The sequence below is a fragment of the Oncorhynchus tshawytscha genome, linkage group LG33, assembly GCF_018296145.1.
Source record: "Oncorhynchus tshawytscha isolate Ot180627B linkage group LG33, Otsh_v2.0, whole genome shotgun sequence".
Lineage (NCBI taxonomy): Eukaryota > Metazoa > Chordata > Actinopteri > Salmoniformes > Salmonidae > Oncorhynchus > Oncorhynchus tshawytscha.
This window is the reverse complement of record NC_056461.1, coordinates 17,078,894-17,101,073: the sequence shown is the minus strand read 5'-3', so window position 1 is coordinate 17,101,073 and position 22,180 is coordinate 17,078,894. Positions and strand designations below refer to the sequence as shown.

The 22,180-nt window shown below is 43.5% G+C and overlaps 1 protein-coding gene across 4 annotated transcripts in view; it reads right to left on the bottom strand.

Annotated features, from left to right (window-relative positions):
- LOC112230914 (electrogenic sodium bicarbonate cotransporter 1) overlaps window positions 1-22,180 on the bottom strand; it is a 69,267-nt gene that overhangs the window by 2,960 nt on the left and 44,127 nt on the right. For 2 of the 4 annotated variants that reach the window (XM_024397295.2, XM_024397294.2), the window contains exons 13-24: window positions 14,598-14,731; window positions 12,733-13,007; window positions 11,367-11,422; window positions 10,829-11,014; window positions 7,761-7,874; window positions 6,591-6,752; window positions 4,992-5,170; window positions 4,565-4,637; window positions 3,271-3,339; window positions 2,884-3,057; window positions 2,406-2,570; window positions 1,697-1,799 (exon numbers count right to left, since the gene is read on the bottom strand). In XM_024397295.2, the coding sequence (XP_024253063.1) occupies window positions 1,697-1,799; window positions 2,406-2,570; window positions 2,884-3,057; window positions 3,271-3,339; window positions 4,565-4,637; window positions 4,992-5,170; window positions 6,591-6,752; window positions 7,761-7,874; window positions 10,829-11,014; window positions 11,367-11,422; window positions 12,733-13,007; window positions 14,598-14,731 (1,690 nt within the window). The remainder of the gene's footprint in view (window positions 1-1,696; window positions 1,800-2,405; window positions 2,571-2,883; window positions 3,058-3,270; window positions 3,340-4,564; window positions 4,638-4,991; window positions 5,171-6,590; window positions 6,753-7,760; window positions 7,875-10,828; window positions 11,015-11,366; window positions 11,423-12,732; window positions 13,008-14,597; window positions 14,732-22,180) is intronic. The other 2 variants (XM_024397293.2, XM_024397296.2) reach the window with 1 other exon arrangement.

Below are 22,180 nucleotides of genomic sequence, written 5' to 3'. Positions count from 1 at the left end.
AGACTTGCTTGGGCCAAGAAACACCAGCAATGGACATTAGACCGATGGAAATTTGTCCTTTGAAAGTCCAAATTGAAGATTTTTGGTTCCAACTGCCGTTTCTTTGTGAGACACGGTGTGGGTGAACGGATGATATCCACATGTGTATTTCCCACTGTTAAGCATGGAGGAAGTGTTATGGTGTGGGGGTACTTTGCTGGTGACACTGTCTGTGATTTATTTAGAATTCAAGGCACACTTAAACAGCGTGGCTACCACAGCATTCTGCACCGATATGCCATCCCATCTGGTTTGTGCGTAGTGGGACTATCATTTGTTTTTCAACAGGACAATGACCCAACACACCTCCAGGCTGTGTTGGTTTGGGATGGGTCGAACTGTGGACTTAAGGAAAAGCAGCCAACAAGTGCTCAGCATTTGTGGGAACTCCTTCACAACAGTTGGAAAAGCATTCCAGGTGAAGCTGGTTGAGAGAATGCCAAGACTGTACAAGTCTGTCATCAAGGCAAAGGGTGGCTATTTGAAGATTACTACATGATTCCATGTGTGTTATTTCATAGTTTTGATGTCTTCACTATTATTCTACAATGTAGAAAATAGTAAAAAATAAAGAAAAACCCTTTTGACCGGTAGTGAGATTTAAAATCTATGAGATTTAAATAATACTGTGAAATTGTGAACATTAAGATAACGCCCATTCAGTAAGAGCTGTTGAAAAGATGGCCTGATTTGGTGGGATGGAGTTTTGGCCTTCCATGGTGACATCACCATGTGGTAAATTATTTAGTAGACCAATAAGAAAGAGAATTCCAAACCTCTCTGCCAATAACAGCACATTTTCAGTTTTCCACTACCCACTCAGACAGTCCTAGCAAAAATACTGCGAAATTCTTGTTTTTTTATTTTCCTTGTTGACTTTTTAAATTAAAAACAATCACATTAAGGTGCTTAATTGTTACCCCAAAAATAAATAGATTTTGAGATTTTAAAAAATGGCTGCATTGGCCCTTTAATTAAGCATTTGAAAGCAGCTGAAAATAAAACAGTAAGAAAGAATTAGAAAAGTAAGGTCACCTGCATTAGTTTCTCAAAATAAAACTGGATGTCTGCAAAGTCAGAGAAAAGCATGGGATTTGATGAAGCCCCAAAGATGAGGTTACTGCTTTGCGGCGAGAAAGGGAGGGAGGGAGAGAGATTGATACTCAAATGGGCATAATTCGTTAGTGTGCTGACCGGAGGAGTACGCTCCGTTACGCGATTACCTAGTTCGGCAGAGGATGCACAAGAGTATTCTCCTGGCAGCAAGTGTGGAAGTGTTTTTAAAATCCACCAAATCCCCTTTGAATCAGCTGTTCTTTTCTCAAAGGAGAAAAGCCTGCCAACATTTAAAAACCATACGCCACTTATCCTTTTTTCTATAAAATGTCTTGCACAACCAGCTACATTTGTTTTTAGCACTTTACACATTGATGGTGGGATTTGTTGTGTTTCCATGTTTCCTCTCCTTGCCTCCACTCCCTCGATGGAAAACAGGACGCGAGGAGTCGAGCAAAACCAAATTAGATTCTCCCAGAGGAAAAGAAGGGAAGCGGGCAAGGTAAGAGAGAAACAATTCCAAGGCATTCATTAGCAGCTCTAAGTAGTAAGCCCAGTGTGGTTGTGGGTAAGAGACCCCACGCAATCCTGTTGTACTCACTGTCTGAGGTCTTATCCTTATTCCCCAACATGGGCTCCGTCTCCATTATATCCATGGAGATTTTAATACTGGGGATATTGTCAGTGTAGGGGTACTCAGAGGGCTGGAGGGAGAGACAATAACAATGGCTATATTTTTTTGCAACTAATTAACTGGGTCGTATTAATTTGGGCACACAGTAGCAAAAAATCATTTTGCAATGGAAAACCAAAACGTGTGTTTCTCATTGAACAAGTTCAGGTAGTCCTTACCTGTTTCATTGCGTTTTACTTTGTTTGGTAAATAATGACTACGACACATGCGTTTACTGTAATGGTGTCTAGTGGCGCTAGTCTTAAAACAAAGTAATTCATACTGTCATTCTTGCTGTGTTATTAATGATTTTAACAATGTAGTTTCTATACAAATACCTGGTCATTTCTGTACCGTAAGTCAGTGGAAAAGACCGTGCTCAGACAGACAGACAGTATTCATTTTAGAGAGATAGTATTGGACAGAGGGTGAACACAGGTGACAAAATTGAGGATTGGAGAAGTGAGGGACGACAGGTCATTAAGTTAAGGGTGTCAGTGTTCTACAAAAAGTAACATAATAGTGCTACATGACTACTATTACTACTTTTATCATCATCACGAGGTAGAACATTTGGGAAAAACACATTAAATTAAACAAACTGTTCCGTTTCCAATAAAGCCTCAAAATAACGTACAAAATCGATTTCACTGTCAATGCTTCCTTTCTTCTGCTTCTTCTTCCTCTTCTCGTCCTCCTTCTTCTTCTTGTCTTTCTCCGGGATGACGTCGTCCAGGTAGCTGAGGTCGTGCTGGGAGAAGATGTAGTCCATGGCCCTTCTGACCGCCACCAGGGCCAAGATCTGGAGAGACGGACACAGACACACATCAATGGAGATAGATAATGGTTCTACTATATACTGTGTTGGTGGGTATGTGGCTGGATTCATTGTACGGTATGTGTGTTTGTGTCAGCTAGTAACAGATTCCACACTGAGTGGATGTGTCACAACCATATTTTACCCATCTGTATGTGTAGGAATGGTTTATTATTGGTTAATTGGTACATTTCATCTTGTAGGTGTACTTACTTGTCTGACTGCTGCACACATACCTGGGAGTGCGTGTGTCTGCTTGCATTTGTATGTGTGTGTGTGTTGCATGCGTATGGCTCACCATGACAGGGAAGATGATGGCAGCGACAGTGGACTTAAGGACCCAGAGGAGGGCGAGACAGAGAGCCTGTATGAAGGTAAACAGGTGGATGCGACGCTGGGGAACGTGGCGCAGGTAGATCAGGTCAGGCTGGTGCTTGGCAGGCATCAGGAGAAGCTGCAGGCGATCCATGAACTGATGGACAGACAGTCGCACAGAAGTAAGGCTAGGATACGTGGGCTGGGGGTGCGACTGGCATCACAGACACTATTGTTGGACTAATATAACTAACAGGCACAGAGTTTCAGATTCCATTTTGACACGGTGTTCTGACTGACATTTGTACAGCGTTAAGGCCCAGATACATGGAAGCGACTGGTGTACCAGGTTTGGGTCAGAGCCACTCACCTGGACACCGTTGAGAGATGCCACGCCCATGTAGAGGAACACGCCATAGAGCACGGGCATAGGGATGAACTGGGGAGACAGAACAGGACTGTCAGAACAGGACTACAATCAAAAAACATATTCCTTCCTTTTTACATTTTTTAGGGCTGATATGAATACGTCTTATCAAAAAAGAGGGGTACCCTTGTCCCATCGCTGCAACTCACATACAGACTCAGGAGAGGCGAAGGTCGAGAGCCATGCATCCTCCGAAACATGACCCTGCCAAGCTGCACTGCTCCTTGACACACTGCTTGCTTAACCCGGAAGCCAGCCGCACCAAAAAAACACAATACAGCTGGTGTCTGAAGTCAGCGTGCATGCCCGCCACAAGGAGTTGCTAGAGCACAATGGGACAAGCACATTCTGGCCGGCCAAACCCTCCCCTAACCCGGACGACACTGGGCCAATTGTGTCCCGCCACATGGGCAGCACATGGTCGCGAACGGCTGTGACAGCCTGGGATCGAATCCGGGTCTGTAGTGGCGCCTTAGACTGCTGCGCCACCCGGGAGGTCCCCACGTTAACCTTTTTTGCTGTCTTCAGCTCCTACTTATTTAGATGTTGTAGAACAAAACAAAAAACACTAATTTATTCTGAATAGAAGGAGATCAATGTGTTTAGAGTAAGACCCCGCTCCCCCCTCCACACAAACACACTAAATGGCTCAGGGAGCTGAGGGATGTGAAGAGACTACAGTAGACTACACTAGAAAAGACACCATCTCGGAGATGGAGATGTAACTACTCTAAACGGCCCACAAGGGGGAGGACCTTTCCCACTCACAGCACTGTAAAAGTCATTTATGATGGTCAGATTAATGAGAGAAGAGGTAACCGGAGAAGTCATAGTCACTGAGCTGCAACCTGACCCTAAGCCCCGATGATGAACATGCTTATTTCACATCACATCACCTCAACTAGGCCCCTCACTAATTGGATGACCACAATAATTCACATTATTTACAATTGGAATGAGTGATGGGATTTCCCACTAAAAAGGGGAGGACAGTAATCCAGTAAATTGAGAATAGAAAAGATAGATTTAAAGGAATGAACAGGTAGAACAGGCTCAGCTAGTGGCAGGATTGTGGGTTTGATTCCAGCTAAGGCCACTCACATGAAAAGTGTTTGCTAAATGGCATATATTATTGTAGATTTAAAGGGAATAAATTAGATGGATTTAGAGAATGGACAGGTACAGAGCCGGTAGATTTAAAGGGAATTGGGGAATGAACACATGTATGAAGCGCTACCTTGAGGATGGGAGCCATGAAGACAGACAGTCCAGTCAGAACGAAGACAATGACACCGGTCACTCTCTGCTCCCTGCGGTAAGAAGGGACAGTTCACCCCACATCACATCATACAAACACACACTGCAACAGACACCATATCAACCACAGTCAATTTTCAAACTATTCACCACTGTTCTGATGTGACAATCAAATAACTTCATCATGTTCACGTACTGCTACGAGATTGTAAAATGTATTCTATTCAAACAAAAACAAAAATGTGACTGTGTGGGAATGGCGACAAAGTGAAACTCAAGTCCATTGTACTGTAGGCTACATGTAAAGGAGCCAGGAGTCTTTCTGCTCTGATAGCTCTCTTCGCTTCACTGACTCTTTCTCCATTCCTCCCTTCTCACCTCCCTCCCTCCCCTCCCTGCTCACCCACCTGACACCCAGGAACTTGGGCTGCTCCCCGGGAGCCGAGCACTGGGTCTCCATCTTCAGAGAGTCGATGTGGGCGATGGAGATGACAGTGGCAGCCACGTACCAGGGCAGGCCCATGAAGGAACACACAATGAGTAGTACTGCTACCCAGAACAGGTCCAAGTGGTAGCCTGCCCCTTTCTGTGTGGAGGAGGAAAGAGAGAAGAGAAGGAAATGGAGAGGTGTGTGTCAGTAACCACTTACCACAAGGAATCAAATGAGTTGCCATGGACATCCAATGCAAAGTGGAGCCGCACCTCTGTTTTTTCCAGTTCATTATCCTTATCTTAAGATACACTACATCACCAAAAGTATGTGGATACACCTTCAAGTTAGTGGTTTCAGTTATTTCAGTCACACCCGTTGCTGACAGGTGTATAAAATTGAGCACACAGCCATGCAATCTACATAGACAATCATTGCCAGTAGAATGGCCCATAGTGAAGAGCTCAGTGAATTTTAATGTGGCACCATCATAGGATGCCACCTTTCCTACAAGTCAGTTCATCAAATTTCTGCCCTGCTCGAGCTGCCCCGGTCAACTGTAAGTGCTGTTATTGTGAAGTGGAAACATCTAGGAACAATAAGTACTGAAGCAAATCGTCTGTCCTCGGTTGCAACACTTACTACCGAGTTCCAAACTGCCTCTGGAAGCAACGACAGCACAAGAACTGTTTGTCGGGAGCTTCATGAAATGCGTTTCCATGGCCGAGCAGCCGCACACAAGCCTAAGATCACCATGCGCAATACCAAGTGTCGGCTGGAGTGGTGTAAAGCTCGCTGCCATTGGACTCTGGAGCAGTGGAAACACGTTCTCTGGAGTGATGAATCCCGCTTCACCATCTGGCAGTCCGATGGATGAATCTGGGTTTGGCAGATTCCAGGAGAACACTACCTGCCCGAATGCATAGTGCAAACTGTAAAGTTTGGTACAAGAGGAATAATTGTCTGGGACTGTTTTTCACAGTTCGGACTAGGCCTCTTAGTTCCAGTGAAGGGAAATCTTAACGCTACAGCATACAATATCATTCAAGATGATTCTGTGCTTCCAACTTTGTGGCAACAGTTTGGGGAAGGCCCTTTGCTGTTTCAGCATGACAATTCCCCCGTCACAAAGCAAGGTCCATACAGAAATGTTTTGTCAAGATCGGTGTGGAAGAACTTGACTTGCCTGCACAGACCCTGACCTCAAACCCATCGAACACCTTTGGGAGGAATTGGAACGCCGACTGCGAGCCAGGCCTAATCGTTCAACATCAGTGCCCGACCTCACTAATTATCTTGTGGTTGAATGGTAGCAAGTCCCCAACGTCTAGTGGAAAGCCTTCCCAGAGGAGTGGAGGCTGTTTTAGCAGCAAAGAGGGGACCAAATCCATATTAATGATAATGATTTTGGAATGAGATGTTCGACGAGCAGGTGTCTACATACATGTGGTGTATTTGTGATAAGATAATGACTTATCTATTCTCTTTACCCCTCTGACAGAGTGCCCCTTCATCCCTCCACTTCTACCCCTCTGCCCCTCTCTCCCTTCCGCCCTCCATCCCCTCCGCTCCTCACCTTGAGTTTGTGCTCCTTTCTGTTGACGATGACAGCGGTGATCTGCTGGTCCATGAACACCAGGATGGTGACCAGGAGAGCAGGGAGGGCTGCAGCCAGATACACCCACCACGGGTTCCCTCCAAACGGGGGCACGAACCAGCCACGGTTGGGGCTGGTGGGCTGGGGACCAGGAGCAGAGAGACACAGCCAGTCAGATAAATATTGTAGGCCAGGGTTGATTTAAAAAGACACAGGACAACAGACTCTGTCACACTTCATCCTTACCAAGCTAACATGGTCATGGTTTCAGGGTGTTCTTAGAAATGTAATTTTGTTGTTAGGAGTGTGTCATGACTCAATGTAAAATGTGATATGGTTGCCCTGACATTATATGAAACATTTCCTCTCATGGAAACAAAATGTCCTTATTCTGCTGTACTTCGAGTTAGAGTCTAAATGTCCTGGAGAGGTACATCATTACACGACAAAGAAAACACTCCGAAATTAGTCTGCAGCCGCACAAAGCTGTGTCTGTACCTGCAACTATAAGGACCTCAGTGTTCTCCCAATGTCCTATAATCACCTTGTATTTCATGCACGCACCCTCCCCACACCCCCTCTTACCCTTCCTCACCCAACCTCACATTTCCCCTCTTCCTCCACATCACCCTTGCCCCATTCAAACTCACCCCTCCCCAACCCCCACGCTCGATACTTCCTCACCCCCACCATTCGGCCCCAGTGAGGTAAGGTAAACTGAGGTAAGCTAATAATCTTAGTGACTGGCTCTGTATCAGAGTTTCAGGTTCTATCTGCTCTCCCTCCTTGGCAGTAGTACACAACCAGGTAATGATTATACAAGACTTTAAGACAAGGATTACAAAGACTTTATGTCTGCCTAAGAAAATGCAGCATTGTTCAGGCGGAGATCTGATTGATACACCTGTCCCTGATAGAGTAACTATAGAAAATGATATTGTTGCAATATATAAATCAAAATCTAGACCAGAGTGTACTACATACACCTTTGCTTATACTTGAATAGAAAGCATCATCACTAAAATGAATGCAGGTGTAAACCTGCGCACTATACAAAACAAGAACAGGGGATATAGTGGACCATATACAAAGCCAACGTTTCTGCACAAGGCCTTTCTCAACACCACAGATATCCGCCCTGGTACTCACCTTGAATTCAGTTGGCACGATGAGCTTGGGTGTGTCCACTCCGACCAAGGCATCCACACCACAGAAGATGACAATAGCCAGGATGATGGCAAAATCACTGATCAGTTTCCTCACCTGCGGGTACAATAGGGAGGCACAACCGTGTTGAGTTTTGCAAGGCTTTTGGCTGAGACAGTACATTTTTCGTCACACAAAAATATGTTCACGAGGGTGGAGCAGATTGTTTTCCAACTAAGCCATTATGACCAATGTAGTTTCACTGAGTGCAGGTATTTAGCCAAAGCTTTATTGGGGGGGGGATGGTTACAATAAGGCTAACCAAAATATTCAAATTCTCAGATTTCACATTCATCTTACTGTAGATATTGTATATTTAGATTACTGTTACTATATTGCTCCATATATTTGAGCCATGTTTTCAAACATTGAAACACCTTACTGTAAATAGGCTACTGGACTCATGTTGTGAACAGTATGTAATGGAGGTGCCCCACCCTCCCTTCTCTCCCTCCGATCCCTCCCTCCTTCCCAGAGTGCGATAAATTAGTGGAAATGTTAACGTTTACAGCAGTGCTTGACTTGGTCTATAATAAGTGCCGTTACTCATTTTGGGTGCCGGTTTATATTTAGGTGCAGGAACTGCACAAAACTTTGGAGCTAATATTTTATGAGGTGCAGGAATTCAAGCAGTAGGAAATGAGTGGTGCAGTGGGGTGGCAGGGTAGCCTAGTGGTTAGAGCGTTGGACTAGTAACCGGAAGGTACAAATCTGTCGTTCTGCCCCTGAACAGGCATTTAACCCACTGTTCCTAGGCCGTCATTGAAAATAAGAATTTGTTCTTAACTGACTTGCATAGTAAAAAATAAAAACTCAGTACTGCTGAGCTCCTGCTCAAGTCAAGCACTGATCTACGGTCCTGCCTAGGGTCCGAGCTAGCAATACAGGACACAGATAAAGCAGTTGACAGAGAGAGTAGTGAGGAGCAGGGTAAAGTGAACCTAGCTCTGGGCCTAATTTTTTTAAAGTGCTGATCTAGGATCAGCCCCCTCCCCCCCACTCTTAATCATTATGAGCTGCCTATATAAACACTCCAACTAAGGCCCCAGAGTCTAGAGAGGACTCTTGGCTGGCTTAACACACACTACTAATGTAATGACTGTGTGTGAATGAGGACAAGAGGATGGGGCCCTCCTCCACTGGGAAATACAGAGAGGAGTACTGCCCATACTGTATACCAGGCAGCTCATCCACTGGTGTTTTGTTTATATTTAAGGATACAGATACACTGAAGAGTAAGCGTAGTGTTCGTGTATGCCCACACTAACACATAGACTTACACTTTAGTACATGCCATTCCTTACAGCACAGCACCTTGCACAGTGTCAATGGTCAACATCTGACCTTCCTGCTAAGACTCATTGACATCTGAGCCTATAGACTAACCTAGCAAGGAGGGGGAGCAAGGGAGTTTATAGTGATTTACTGTACATCATGACAAGAGTGTGTGAAGGGAGCTGGAGCAGAGCGGGCCCAATTTGACTGGAGTAAGGAGCGAGATTTCCAAAGGCTGGAGCGTCTGCCTTCTTGCCCACCCCAATTTTGCTCCAGTAGAGCTCACTTGAGCTCAGGGCATGCCTGGCCCAGCATCCATTTGTAGTCTACTTGTGTGCTGTATTTATAAACTAAAAATCAGATCTCTTAAAAAGTTATCTATACAATAATAGATTTTGGCTCAATATGCCTGGCATATTCCCACTTTCAAGAAGCTTTCCGTTTTGATTGGGTTATTCTGCCTAAAAACCTTTGGGCCTACCTATAGAAAAATGTTAAAAAAACAACTCTGCATCCCTGCAAGCGCAGATAGGATATACTCTGCTGCTGGCCTGCTCTCCAGGCACCATCGCATGAGCCTGAAGCCACAGACTCTGGCCAAACTCGTGTTTCTAAAAATGAATTCAAAGGCACTGTAGACTGAGCCTAAAAATGAATTTTTCATTGAATTTGTATTTAAAGTCACAACCATTATGCACAATTGATAGATTTATAGACAACAAAATGTTGTTTAAATGCCGAGGATTTATGTCCCTACCAGCCTTTTGTCGCACTCGCAAATGCTTCACAATGTATTTCTTTGTAGGCCATAGCCTTGAAATAATTGAAATAATATAGCCTAAATAATGCAATTTCATTCCTTATTGGGCTCCATGTCTGGCTCCTGACCCATTTCGAGTGTTTATATATTGTTTAATAATGTAACCTATTTGAAATGATGAGCTCTTCTTACATTCACCTTTTCATGTTTACGAAAAAATATTTCATAAAAATCATATGGTTTGGTTTCAATATTTCAAAACCAAATGGTAGATTCAGGTAGTTTACAAAAATTGATGGGTGTTGATTAACTTGTGATCTTAAAGAATGTGGGGCGAATTCGGCGCAGCCTTTATTTCTTGTGAGCACGGAGCGGTTTATAGGCAGAGAGGTTGGAACGGATGTGGAGCACTGGAGTGGTGCGCCTGCACAGCTCCATGAGTGATGAGCAGGATTTCCGACTGCTCACATAGTCTGATCATGACACATCGTTATGTACTCAAACCTGGAAGAACAGAAGCTCAGTGGATGCTAACTGGGTCAAAAGGGTCAGGGCTGTCGGGGGTTTGATTTGTTCATCTGACGACACCGAAGATTTCACCACTAAACCCAGACATGGATCATGGAAATTTGCCAAGAATACATAGAAGGTAATGAAATCCTAGGAGTCATACAGTAGGTATATAGGCCTAACTATCATATGACCGCTGTAGAATCAATTCTATCTGTAAATATATAGAAAGTAACCTGATTGTATTGCCACTACCTGTTCACACCCCGTCCCTGTAATATACAATGTTTTGACGTTTCAATTACATTTGCCCCTTTCCCTTTCTTAAAAATCAACCAAACTGATCCTAAAACATGATTGGCCGGCGGGGCAGTGAAACGAAGACCCTGAAACATGATTGGCCGACTGGGCTGTCACAACTTTGATCCTGAAATGTGATTGGCGGTCAGGGATGTCAGTCACTCACAGTGGTGGGGAAGAAGCGGCTGAACTTGAACTTCTTGAGACACATGGAGCAAGTGTAGGTCCCCAGGAAAAGGATGAATGACATCAGAGTGACGTCGGGGACGAAGCCGCAGGCTGGACCAATCAGCTCACCACCATACTTCACACACTGTTCCCTATCGAGAGACGCCCACGTGGCATTTACCGGCTACGGGAGAAAGACAGACACACACACATACAAAACCATTACATCATGAGTCATGACTAAAGGATTAACGTACATGCAGAATCTCCTAAATCCTAGGAAAAACATTTCATGACATAAGTGAAAGAAAGACTATTGATTTAAATGTTGATTTAATTGAAATCAGTTAATGACAGCATTGTCCATCAACAATTCACTGCATTGTTGATGGATAACACTGTCATAAACTAATTAACCCACACCAGCTCAGACACATTCCTGTCTGAGACACACTCAGGAATATAGACTTCCTTCAGACCTCCGTGACTGAAGATGATATGGCTGTCAGAGAAGAAACACTCAAGTGGCTGCTTACCAGATCAGTATCATTTATCCAGGAAGAGACATCGCTATAGAGACCTGTCATATTTCCTGGATGGAAACAAACCACAGCAAAAACAACGACAGTGAGGTCTCCACAAAACCACTTTACTTGTCAAACTATAACATGCATTTTCCTTTGAGTTTTAAGCACTAGCCTTTTGTCGGAATTGTCAAAGGAGAGAGATGATGGTTGACAGGCTCAGGCATATGCTGTGCTACTTAACTCCGAGCCCCTGAGGAACATATTTCCCACCAACCATATACAGTAGTCCAGAGCGATTAGTGCTTTTGAGGTCGGTTCGAATATAAAAAAGAATCACGTTTTTTCTCAATTTTTTTGTTATTTAAATTTGTTATTAAATGCATTAGGTGTGTTGAATCCTGTAACAATACAGAACAAAAGTCCCATGACGGTAGTGACTGACCATTACTGCTCATCACTTATTAACCATAATTTATTCACATTACTTTAATAGAACATATTATATTTATATATATATATTTCATTTGTTTTATGACTTTATTATTTCATTCCATGTCATCATCTCATCTCCATAGAGCTGCTGCCTATGCTCTCTGACAAAAATCACAATTTTAGTAGTTCTTCAAAGTAAATAAGGCATACTTTTCAGTTGGAAATACTTTGCGAAGCAATTACTCTCTATCCCTCTCGATCGTGTGTCTTCTGTCTCTTTTCTCCCTCTCTGTATCTGCTCCACACAGACAGAACAAGTAGGCTCGCAATGGATTATGGTCATTATAGTTAATTAACACGTTTTCTGCACTAAACTATGTTGAATATTGGCCTGTTGGAAACTATAATTTCCTACTACATTGTAGAGTTCGGGCTTGATCTGATTTATCTCTAGAGAAACTGCGCATTGAGCTCACAGAAAAAAATAACTAAATGGAATTCAAATAATTGAACCAATTTTGGTCAATTAATTGTTTAAAAAAAGGAAAAGTAACAGAGATTTTGGTTAATCGCTCAGCACTACAACCATAGAAATCTGCCAAGTCACTCACTAAACAGGACCTGGTAAAACTGTTGAGCAAGTACACAGTGATATCTCTTAAGTAAATACATACTTGTACCATATAATTATAACCAGTTTAAATATTGTGAAAAATTGTTTTCTGAGCTATAGGGATGTCAATGGGACGTGAGATCACCGGCTCAAAGCTAGAGCAACACTGGCCAAACCACAGAACCAGAAAGGGATTATATATAGATGGGTCAAACCCTCTTTGGTACACCCTTGTTGTCACCTGGATCATCATCATTAGCACCTTCTGATCTGATTGGTTTAAACCACACAACAGCCAATGAGCTGTGAGCACAGTGCTGATCAGCATACCGTCGTCCGGTAGGGGCATGCAGCGGCAGTCGTACGTTGTGACGTAGTTCGGGTCGTAGTCAGCATTGATGGGGTTGTAGTGGGCCAGCTTCAGCATCTTCTTGAAGGCATCATAGATGAAGATGAAGGAGATGAGGGATGAAAAGCCCTCCTCCGTGAAGCGCGTGAAGTACTGGACCAGGAAGCTGGCGTCTGTGGCAACCAGCACCAGGCAAAAGAAAGCTGACCACAGGCCGATCCACAGCCGGAATTCCAGGTAGTCAAAGTCATTGTCTCTGGAGGGAGAGAGAGAGTGATGGTACAACCATGGTTAGTTAATGTAAGAGTAGGCCAATCCACGACCAGAACTCCAGGAAGTCAGTGTCTCTGTAGAGGGACAGGTGGGAGAGATGGTAACATATTAATATATTAACCTTTATCTAAAAAGGAAGTCCCTTCTAAGTCACTTGGCCATTCCTATCCCAAATCGATGCATGCACAGCATGTACAGTATGTGTGTTTTGTGTGTATCAGAGACAGACAAAGATGGACAGAGGCTGTAAGACCTGCAAACAACACCACTCAGGAGTCAGTGAACCCAGTCGTGAAAACAGTGGAAGGGCATGGAGGCTTCAACTCAGACCCGAGCCGTGGAAACATGGTGCCGTCAGCTCAGCTTTGATAGTCTCCATTCACGTTATGACATTGAATGAATGTGAATTATTCATAACGGAACATAACCACTCCAGTGTTCTCTGTAATGTAATGCTAGAAGATGGCCTTCTCTCTGGCATGGCAAGGAGGAGGGAAAAAAGAGAGAATGAGGAGAAGAGAATTCTGGTCTGGTCTGGCCCGTGTGGGAGCAGGTCTAGACCGGGGTCACATGACCCCATTTAGTGGAGGAAATAGGAAGTAGCGAGCAGGACGCAGCGGGAAATGAAAGGACAATCGGCCTGGCAACGGGACCGCAGGCAGTTTGTTTGTTATTGTGAATAAATCGAAGGACTGTTTGTTCCAGAGAATCAGATAGATACAAAAACTTGAGCCCAAAACAATGTGGCCAACCTCTGACTGGAGATGAATTTCATATTGTTTATGTCTATCGTGAGTATTATTTGTATTTTAGTTTTACTTGTTTTATATTGAAGGATACACAGAACCTGTGTAAATAGAAAAGCAATATGCAGCTTTTGCCAGAAGGAGAACTAAACACATTCCCATGGTGAATTAGATTGGGGTTTGGGTTTTTAGTGGGCACCACAGTACCCTTGAGCCAGGACCACATACCACTGGTAATCCTCACAACAACAGTCCAACTCTGAAAACAAATACTGGCGCAAAATAAGACATCCCTAGGGCCATTATTGTTGCTAATTTGTTTTACTTCTATTGAATTCTCTCAGACATATTTCCCCAGTCATAGGAGGTCATTTAAATATGAGAGAGAGAAACAAACGACTGGTGGTGGGTAAGTTGCCAACTTAGTTACTGAGGTAAAATATGAGTTGAATTCATTAGTTCCCAGTCTAGTGGATTTGTTTGTGGCCGAGTTACTACATATTAATTCCTTTAATGATTTTGACAGCTTTTTGGGGTTATTTTTGTTCTCTGCAATGTAGTCAGTATAGTACCCCCTCTTGGCTCCCACAATCTTCTGAGCCTCATTCCTGAGCCCTTTATATAAAAGGAAGGCCTTGTTCCTTCATTCAATGGCTTCAAGGATTTCATGATTAAACGAAGGGTTGGCTCTCTGCTTTACTCTAACTTGCATAATGGGAGCCACAGCGTTAACAACCTGGAGGAACCTACTCTTGAAAGCCTCCCCAGCGGAGTATCAATATCTGTGGTACTCATAATGCAAGAAAAATAGAGAGGGTGACACATACTTGCTGAAGTTGAAGAGGAGCCTTTCAAACACCAGTACAGGACCAGTGCTGCTGAGGATGGTGAGAGGCTGGCCAGCCAGCAGACAGAATATGGCCCCTGTCACTGCCGTGCCCAGGAAACTTTCCAACACACCCTGGAGGACAGTAGAGGGACACAGAAGGGCTGGTGAGTCAAAGAAACACACAAACAGACAGAGATGAAAAAAAAGAGGCAGATGGAGACGTTTGTCCCAAATCCAGAGAAAGATTTAGTCTCCGGGTGGAGTTAGTTAAAGGTCCTAGGTCAAGAACACAGAGTAAACAGCGAGAGTGGCAAAATCCAAACCACTGTTAGATATGTTTAAACCGAGTGGGACTGGACAGGAGATTGATTGGTGGAGGGCCAAAGGCAGGGTTTGGTTCCAAACTACTGTTCTCGTACCCTACTCTCACAAAAACAACAAGAGAGCAAAGCTCTGGTCACACTTGGCTTGCCCGGTTACCCATCCGCATCGCTCCGGCCAAAAGCCACAATCACTGTTTCTTCTCTACAATGAGTCTGGATTTGCTTCCTCCCTGACGACTTCTCAAATGTGAACACATTCAAAACGTTCTGATTGGCTCAACCCATTTGGTTTCTGGGACCAGAGCCGGCCTACACAGATCCTGAATCATGTAATTGGGACATCAGCCCAAACGACTTCTAGGATAGGAGGTTCAGACTGATGCATGGAGAGATCGATAGAGCAGCAAAATTAAATTCAGGATGAGCTGTACAGGGCCATAAGCATAATGCACATCCAGAGGTGGCGCTCCTAGTGCCTGGTGATTTTAATGCAGGGAAAAGTCTAACCTCATTTTTACCAGCATGTCACCTGTGTAACAATAAGGGAAAACAACTCTAGATCACCTTAACTCCACACAAAGAAACACATACAAAGCTCTCCCTCGTCCTCCATTTGGCAAATCTGACCATAACTCATCCTCCTGATTCCTGCTGACAAGCAAAAACTCAATCGGGAAGTACCAGTTACATGCTCAATAGGGTAGTGGTCTAATGAAGCTACAGGACTGTTTTGCTAGCACGGACTGGAATATGTTCGGGATTCATCCGATAACATTTACCACATCAGTCACCAGCTTCATTAATTAGTGCATTGACAATGTCGTCCTCAGTGACAGTACATACATATCCAAACCAGAAGCCATGGATTACAGGCAAACATCGACACTGAGTTAAAGGCTAGAGCTGCAGCTTTAAAGGAGAGGGACACTAATCTAGATGCTTATAAGAAATCCCGGTATGATCTCCGACATGCCATCAAATAGTCAAAATGTCAATACAGGACTAAGATCAAATTCTACTTTGCTGGCAGTGACGCTCCAATGTGGCATGGCTTCAAACTATCACAGATTATAAAGGGAAACGCAGCCGTGAGCTGCCCAGTGACACTAGCCTACCAGATGAGCTAAATTCCTTCCATGCTCATTTCGAGGCAAGCAACACTGAACCATACATGAGCGCACCAGCTGTTCTGGACGACTGTATGATCTCGCTCTCTGCAACAAATGTAAGTAAGGCCTTTAAACAGGTTCAAATTCACAAGGCCGTGGGGTCAGACAAATTACCAGGACGCATACTCAGAGCAGGCAAATGTTTTCACTGACATTTTCAACCTCTCCCTGACCCAGTCTATAATGCCTACATGCATCAAGCAGACCCCCATAGTCCTTGTGTCCAAGAACGCCAAGGTAATCTGTCATGGCTCACATCAACACCATCATCCCAGACACCCTGTACCAATTCACATCTATATTGCACTCCACACTCTCCGACCTGGACAAGAGGAACGCCTACATGAGAATGCTGCTCATTTACTGTAGCTCAGCATTCAACACCATACAGTGCCTTCAGGAAGTATTCACATTCCTTGACTTATTCCACATTTTGCTGTGTTTCAGCCTGGATTCAAAATTTATTAAATAGTTGTTATTTTTCTCAAGCATCTACACACAATACCCCATATTGACAAAGTTAAAGCATGTTTTAGGTTTCTTTAGCTAATTTATTGGAAATGAAAAACAGAACGATTTTACTTTGTAAAAGCACCTTTGGCAGTGATTACAGCTGTGGTATTTCTGGGTCTCTAAGAGCTTTCCACACCTGAATTGTGTAACATTTACCCAATCTTTTTTCAAAATTCTTCAAGCTCTGTCAAATTGGTTGTTGATCATTGCTAGACAACCATTTTCAGGTCTTGGCATAGATTTTCAAGTAGATTTAAGTCAAAACTGTAACACGTCCACTCAGGAACTTTCACTGTCTTCTTGGTAAGCAACTCCAGTGTAGATGTGGCCTTGTGTTTAGGTTATTGTCCAGCTGAAAGGTGAATTCAACTCCCAGTCTTCCAGGGGAACGCTGTTTGAACCAGGTTGTTCTGAAGGATTTTTCCTGTGCTTAGTTCCATTCCTTTTCTTTTTTTAATGGTGAAAAACTCCCCAGTCCTTGACGATTACGAGAATACCCATAACATGATGCAGCCACCACTACGCTTGAAAATATGACGAGTGGGACTCAGTAATGTATTGTATTGTATTTAGGACAAAAAGTGAATTGCTTTGCCACTTTTTTTGCAGTATTACTTTAGTGACGTGTTGCAAACAAGATGCATGTTTGGAATATTGTTATTCTTTACTGGCTTCCAAATTTTCACTCTGCCAATTAGGTTAGTTTTGCAGAATAACCACACTTTTGATGATCCATCCATCCATATTATGCGACTTGTTAAGCACATTTTTACTCCTGAACTCATTTAGGTTTGCAATAACAAATACTTTTTGACACACAACATTTCAGCTTTTCCTTTTTAATTAATTTGTAAACATTGCTTAAAACATAATTCCACTTTAACATTATGGGGTACTGTGTGTAGGCCAGTGACCCAAAAAAATCTAAATTTAATAAATGTTTAATTCAGCTGTAACACAACAAAATGTGGAAGAAGATCAGGGGTGTGAATAGTTTCTGAAGGCACTGTAGTCCCCTCCAAGCTCAGGACCCTGAGACTGAACACCTCCCTCTACATCTGAATCCTGGACTTCCTGACGGGCTGCCCCCAGATGTTGAGGGTAGGCAATAACACATCCGCCACGCTAACCCCCAGGACGGGGGCCCCTCAGGGGTGCATACTTAGTTCCCTCCTGTACTCTGTTCACCTACGACTGCATGGCCGCATGACTTCAACACCATCATTAAGTTTGCTGACGGCACGACAGTGGTTGGCCTGATCACCAATGACAATGAAACAGCTTATAATCGCCTACAGCGATGACAATTGAGCTGATTGTGGACTACAGGAAAAGGAGAGCTGAGCACGTCTCACTCTACATCAAAGGGGCTGTAGAGGAACGGGTTGAGAGTTTCAAGTTCCTCCGTGACCACATCACTAAGGATTTATCATTGTCTACACACACCAACACTGTTGTGAAGAAGGCACAACAATGCCTCTTCCCCTCAGGATGCTGAAAAGATTTGGCATGGGCCCTCAGACCCTCAAAAAGTTCAACAGCTACACCAATGAGAGCATCTTGACTAGCTGCATCAACTCTTGGCATGGCAACTGCTTGGCATGCGACCGCAAGACACTACAGAGGGTAGTGTGTACAGCCCAGTACATCACTAGTGCCGAGTTCCCTGCAATCCAGGACCTCTATACCAGGCAGTGTCAGAGGAAGGCCCTACAAATTGTCAAATACTCCAGCCATCCAAATCATAGACTGTTACCACTCTCTGCTACCACACGGAAAGCGGTACCAATGCACCAAGTTTGGAACCAAAAGGACCCTGAACATCTATCTCCAAGCCATAAGACTGCTAAATAGTTAGTTAAATAGTTAACCAACAGTTACCTGGATTATCTGCATTGACCCTTTTTGCACTAACTCTTTTGACTCATCACATACAATGAGAGCCAAGATGGCCGCCATCGATAAGAGACAATACTGTGCAGCTGTATTCGTCGACCTGGCCAAGGCTTTCGACTCTGTCAATAACCACATCCTATCGGCAGACTCAACAGCCTTGGTTTCTCAAATTAACTGCCTCGCCTTGTTCACCAACTACTTCTCAGATAGAGTTCAGTGTGTCAAATCAGAAGGCCTGTTGTCCGGACCTCTGGCAGTCTCTATATGAGGTTGCCACAGGGTTCAATTCTCAGGCCGACTCTCTTCTCGGTATACATCAATGATTTTGCTCTTGCTTCTGGCGATTGTCTTATCCACCTCTATGCAGACGACACCATTCTGTATACTTCTGGCCCTTCTTTGGACATTGTGTTAACTAACCTCCAGACGAGCTTCAATGCCATACAACTCTCCTTCCATGGCCTCCAACTGCTCTTAAATGCTAGTAAAACTAAATGCATGCTCTTCAACCGATCGCTGCCCACACCTGCCCGCCCGTCCAGCATCACTACTCTGGACGGTTCGGACTTAGAATATGTGGGCAATTACAAATACCTAGGTGTCTGGTTAGACTGTAAATTCTACTTCCAGACTCACATTAAGCATCTGCAATCCAAAATTAAATCTAGAATCGTCTTCCTATTTCGCAACAAAGCATCCTTCACTCATGCTACCAAACCTACCCTCGTAAAACTGACTATCCTACTGATCCTCGACTTCGGAGCTGTCATTTATAAAATAGCCTCCAACACTACTCAACAAATTGGATGCAGTCTATCACAGTGCCATCCGTTTTGTCACCAAAGCCCCATATTACTACTCACCTCTGTGACCTGTATGCTCTCGTTGGCTGGCCCTCGCTTCATATTCGGCGCCAAACCCACTGGCTCCGGGTCATCTATAAGTCTTTGCTAGGTAAAGCCTCGCCTTATCTCAGCTCACTGGTCACCATAGCAGCACCCACCCCTAGAATGCTCTCCAGCAGGTATATTTCACTGGACACCCCCAAAGCCAATTCCTACTTTGGCCACCGTTCCTTCCAGTTCTCTGCTGCCAATGACTGGAACGAACTGCAAAAATCACTGAAGCTGGGGACTCATCTCTCACACACTAACTTTAAGCACCAGCTGTCAGAGCAGCTCACAGATCACTGCACATAGCCCATCTGTAAATAGCCCATCCAACAACCTCATCCCCATATTGTTATTTACTTTATTTTGCTCCTTTGCAGCCCAGTATCTTTACTTGCACATTCATCTTCTGCACATCTATCACTCCAGTATTTAATTGCTATATTGTAATTATTTCACCACTAGGGCCTATTTATTGCCTTACCTCCCTTATCCTACCTCATTTGCACACTGTATATAGACTTTTTCTATTGTATTATTGACTGTATGTTGTTTACTCCATGTGTAACTCTGTTGTTGTATGTGTCGAACTGCTTTGCTTTATCTTGGCCAGATCGCAGTTGTAAATGAGAACTTGTTCTCAACTAGCCTACCTGGTTAAATAAAAGGTTAAATAAAAATAAAACAATGCTGCTACTACCATTTATGATCTATCCTGTTGCCTAGTCACTTTATCCCTATATCTACCGCCAAAACTCATCGCAGCTGAACTCCATTGAGATGTTGCAACTCAACTCCATTGAGATGTTCAGTATACGGAGTTACGTGACTGATGCAGCTTGCTATGTGTGTGGTGGGGGGGAGGGGGGTTGTGTGTGTGTGTGCGTGTGTGTAGTTGTACTCTCCCCAACTCTCCCACTTCATACTCTAACAGTCAACAAGCCGTCTGCATATCTACAGTGTATTCAGTGCATTAGGAAAGTATTTAGACGACTTGACTTTTTCCACATTTTGTTACAATAATGTATCAAATAGTTTTTAACTCAGGAGTGGCTTCTGTCTGGCCACTATCATTAAGGCCTGATTGGTGGAATGCTGCAGAAATGGTTGTCCTTCTAGAAGGTTCTCCCATCTCCACAGAAGAACTCTAGAGCTCTGTCAGAGTGACCATCGGTTTCTTGGTCATATCTCAGACCAAGGCCCTTCATTGCTCAGTTTTAAAGTCACCATTGATGATGAATGGAAACAGGATGCACCTGAGCTCAATTTCAAGTCTCATAGCAAAGGGTCTGAATACTTACGTTTATTTTTTTATTTTTTTTATTTTACCTTTATTTAACTAGGCAAGTCAGTTAAGAACAAATTCTTATTTTCAATGACGGCCTAGGAACAGTGGGTTAACCGCCTGTTCAGGGGCAGAACGACAGATTTGTACCTTGTCAGGTCGGGGGTTTGAACTTACAACCTTCCGGTTACTAGTCAAACGCTCTAACCACTAGGCTACCCTGCCGCCCCGTAAATAAGGTCTTTGTTTTTTAGTTTTAATAAATTTGCAAAAAAAAATCTACAAACCTGTTTTCGCTTTGTCATTATGGGGTATTGTGTGTAGACTGCAAAATATATATATATATATTTTTAATCCATTTTAGAATAAGGCTGTAAAGTAACTAAATGTGGAAAGAGTCAAGGGGCCTGAAAACTTTCCAAAGGCAATGTATAGCCAAGTTATCGTTACTCATTGTGTATTTATTCCTCGTGTTATTATTTTTCGTATTAATCATCTTTTTTTCTCTCTACATTTTTGGTAAGCGTTTCACAGTCTTCACCTGTTGTTTATGAAGCATGTGACAAATGTAATTTCTTTTGATTTTAAGCTTTCGACATCATGATATCAATCTGCCGATTCAGCGTTTGCTTTATTTCCCCCATCACACAGCTCCAGACATACAAAAGAGCTGTTATACAGGTCAATCAGGACAGACAGCCCTGTTCAAGTTCACATTGTGCCATTGTGTGTTTATACTAGCTGTATTTTACACACCATCACCAGGCCTGGGTAGGAGCCAACGGACAGATGGGATGCAGGATCAGAGTTTCGCTGCCTGGAACGCTGTGCACCAATGCTTGGATAGCTATGGCTTCTTGGAAAGGTCAGAGGTCAGGAGAGGGATTCCCTTCCCCTCCTCCCACACAGTGGAGTGAGGTTGGGGGAGGACGGAGGAGATGGGGCAGTGACGAGGCTAGCTGAGTAATCTGGATCTGTAGTTATTTCTAGTGGAGCCAAATCCCCTGAGACCAGCTCTCCTCGGCTCATGCATGCCTGCCTCGACTGACGTATATGGGGTTGAGTTTACTCAGCTACATCTCAATAGAGTTGAGTTGTCACTTAGACTACATCAAGTCGGCATCTGTCGATACTTGCAAATATGTGCATTCTTGAATGCATACATATGTTTGTACTATATAACTATGTTATTTTTTGGGGGTTCTGTAATCCGTTGTTTTTGTTAATAACTTAATTCTATTGGGCCATGTAATCCACTGTTTCCCAATGGAGTATACGATAGAAGTTGGGATCCGTAGTTTATTTTAAAAAAAATTGTATTCTATAAAAAAATCTGCCGTGCAATAAAGGGGCTGCTTTACAAACAGCTTCCTTGGCAGAGGTTGTATAAAATGCTATTTTTATCCAAAACTACAGCACCCAAAGCAAACATAGCTATACAGTCCAAACATAGGTACAAGGTACGCGTAAAAAAATGTACATTTTAACAAGTATCGACAGATACC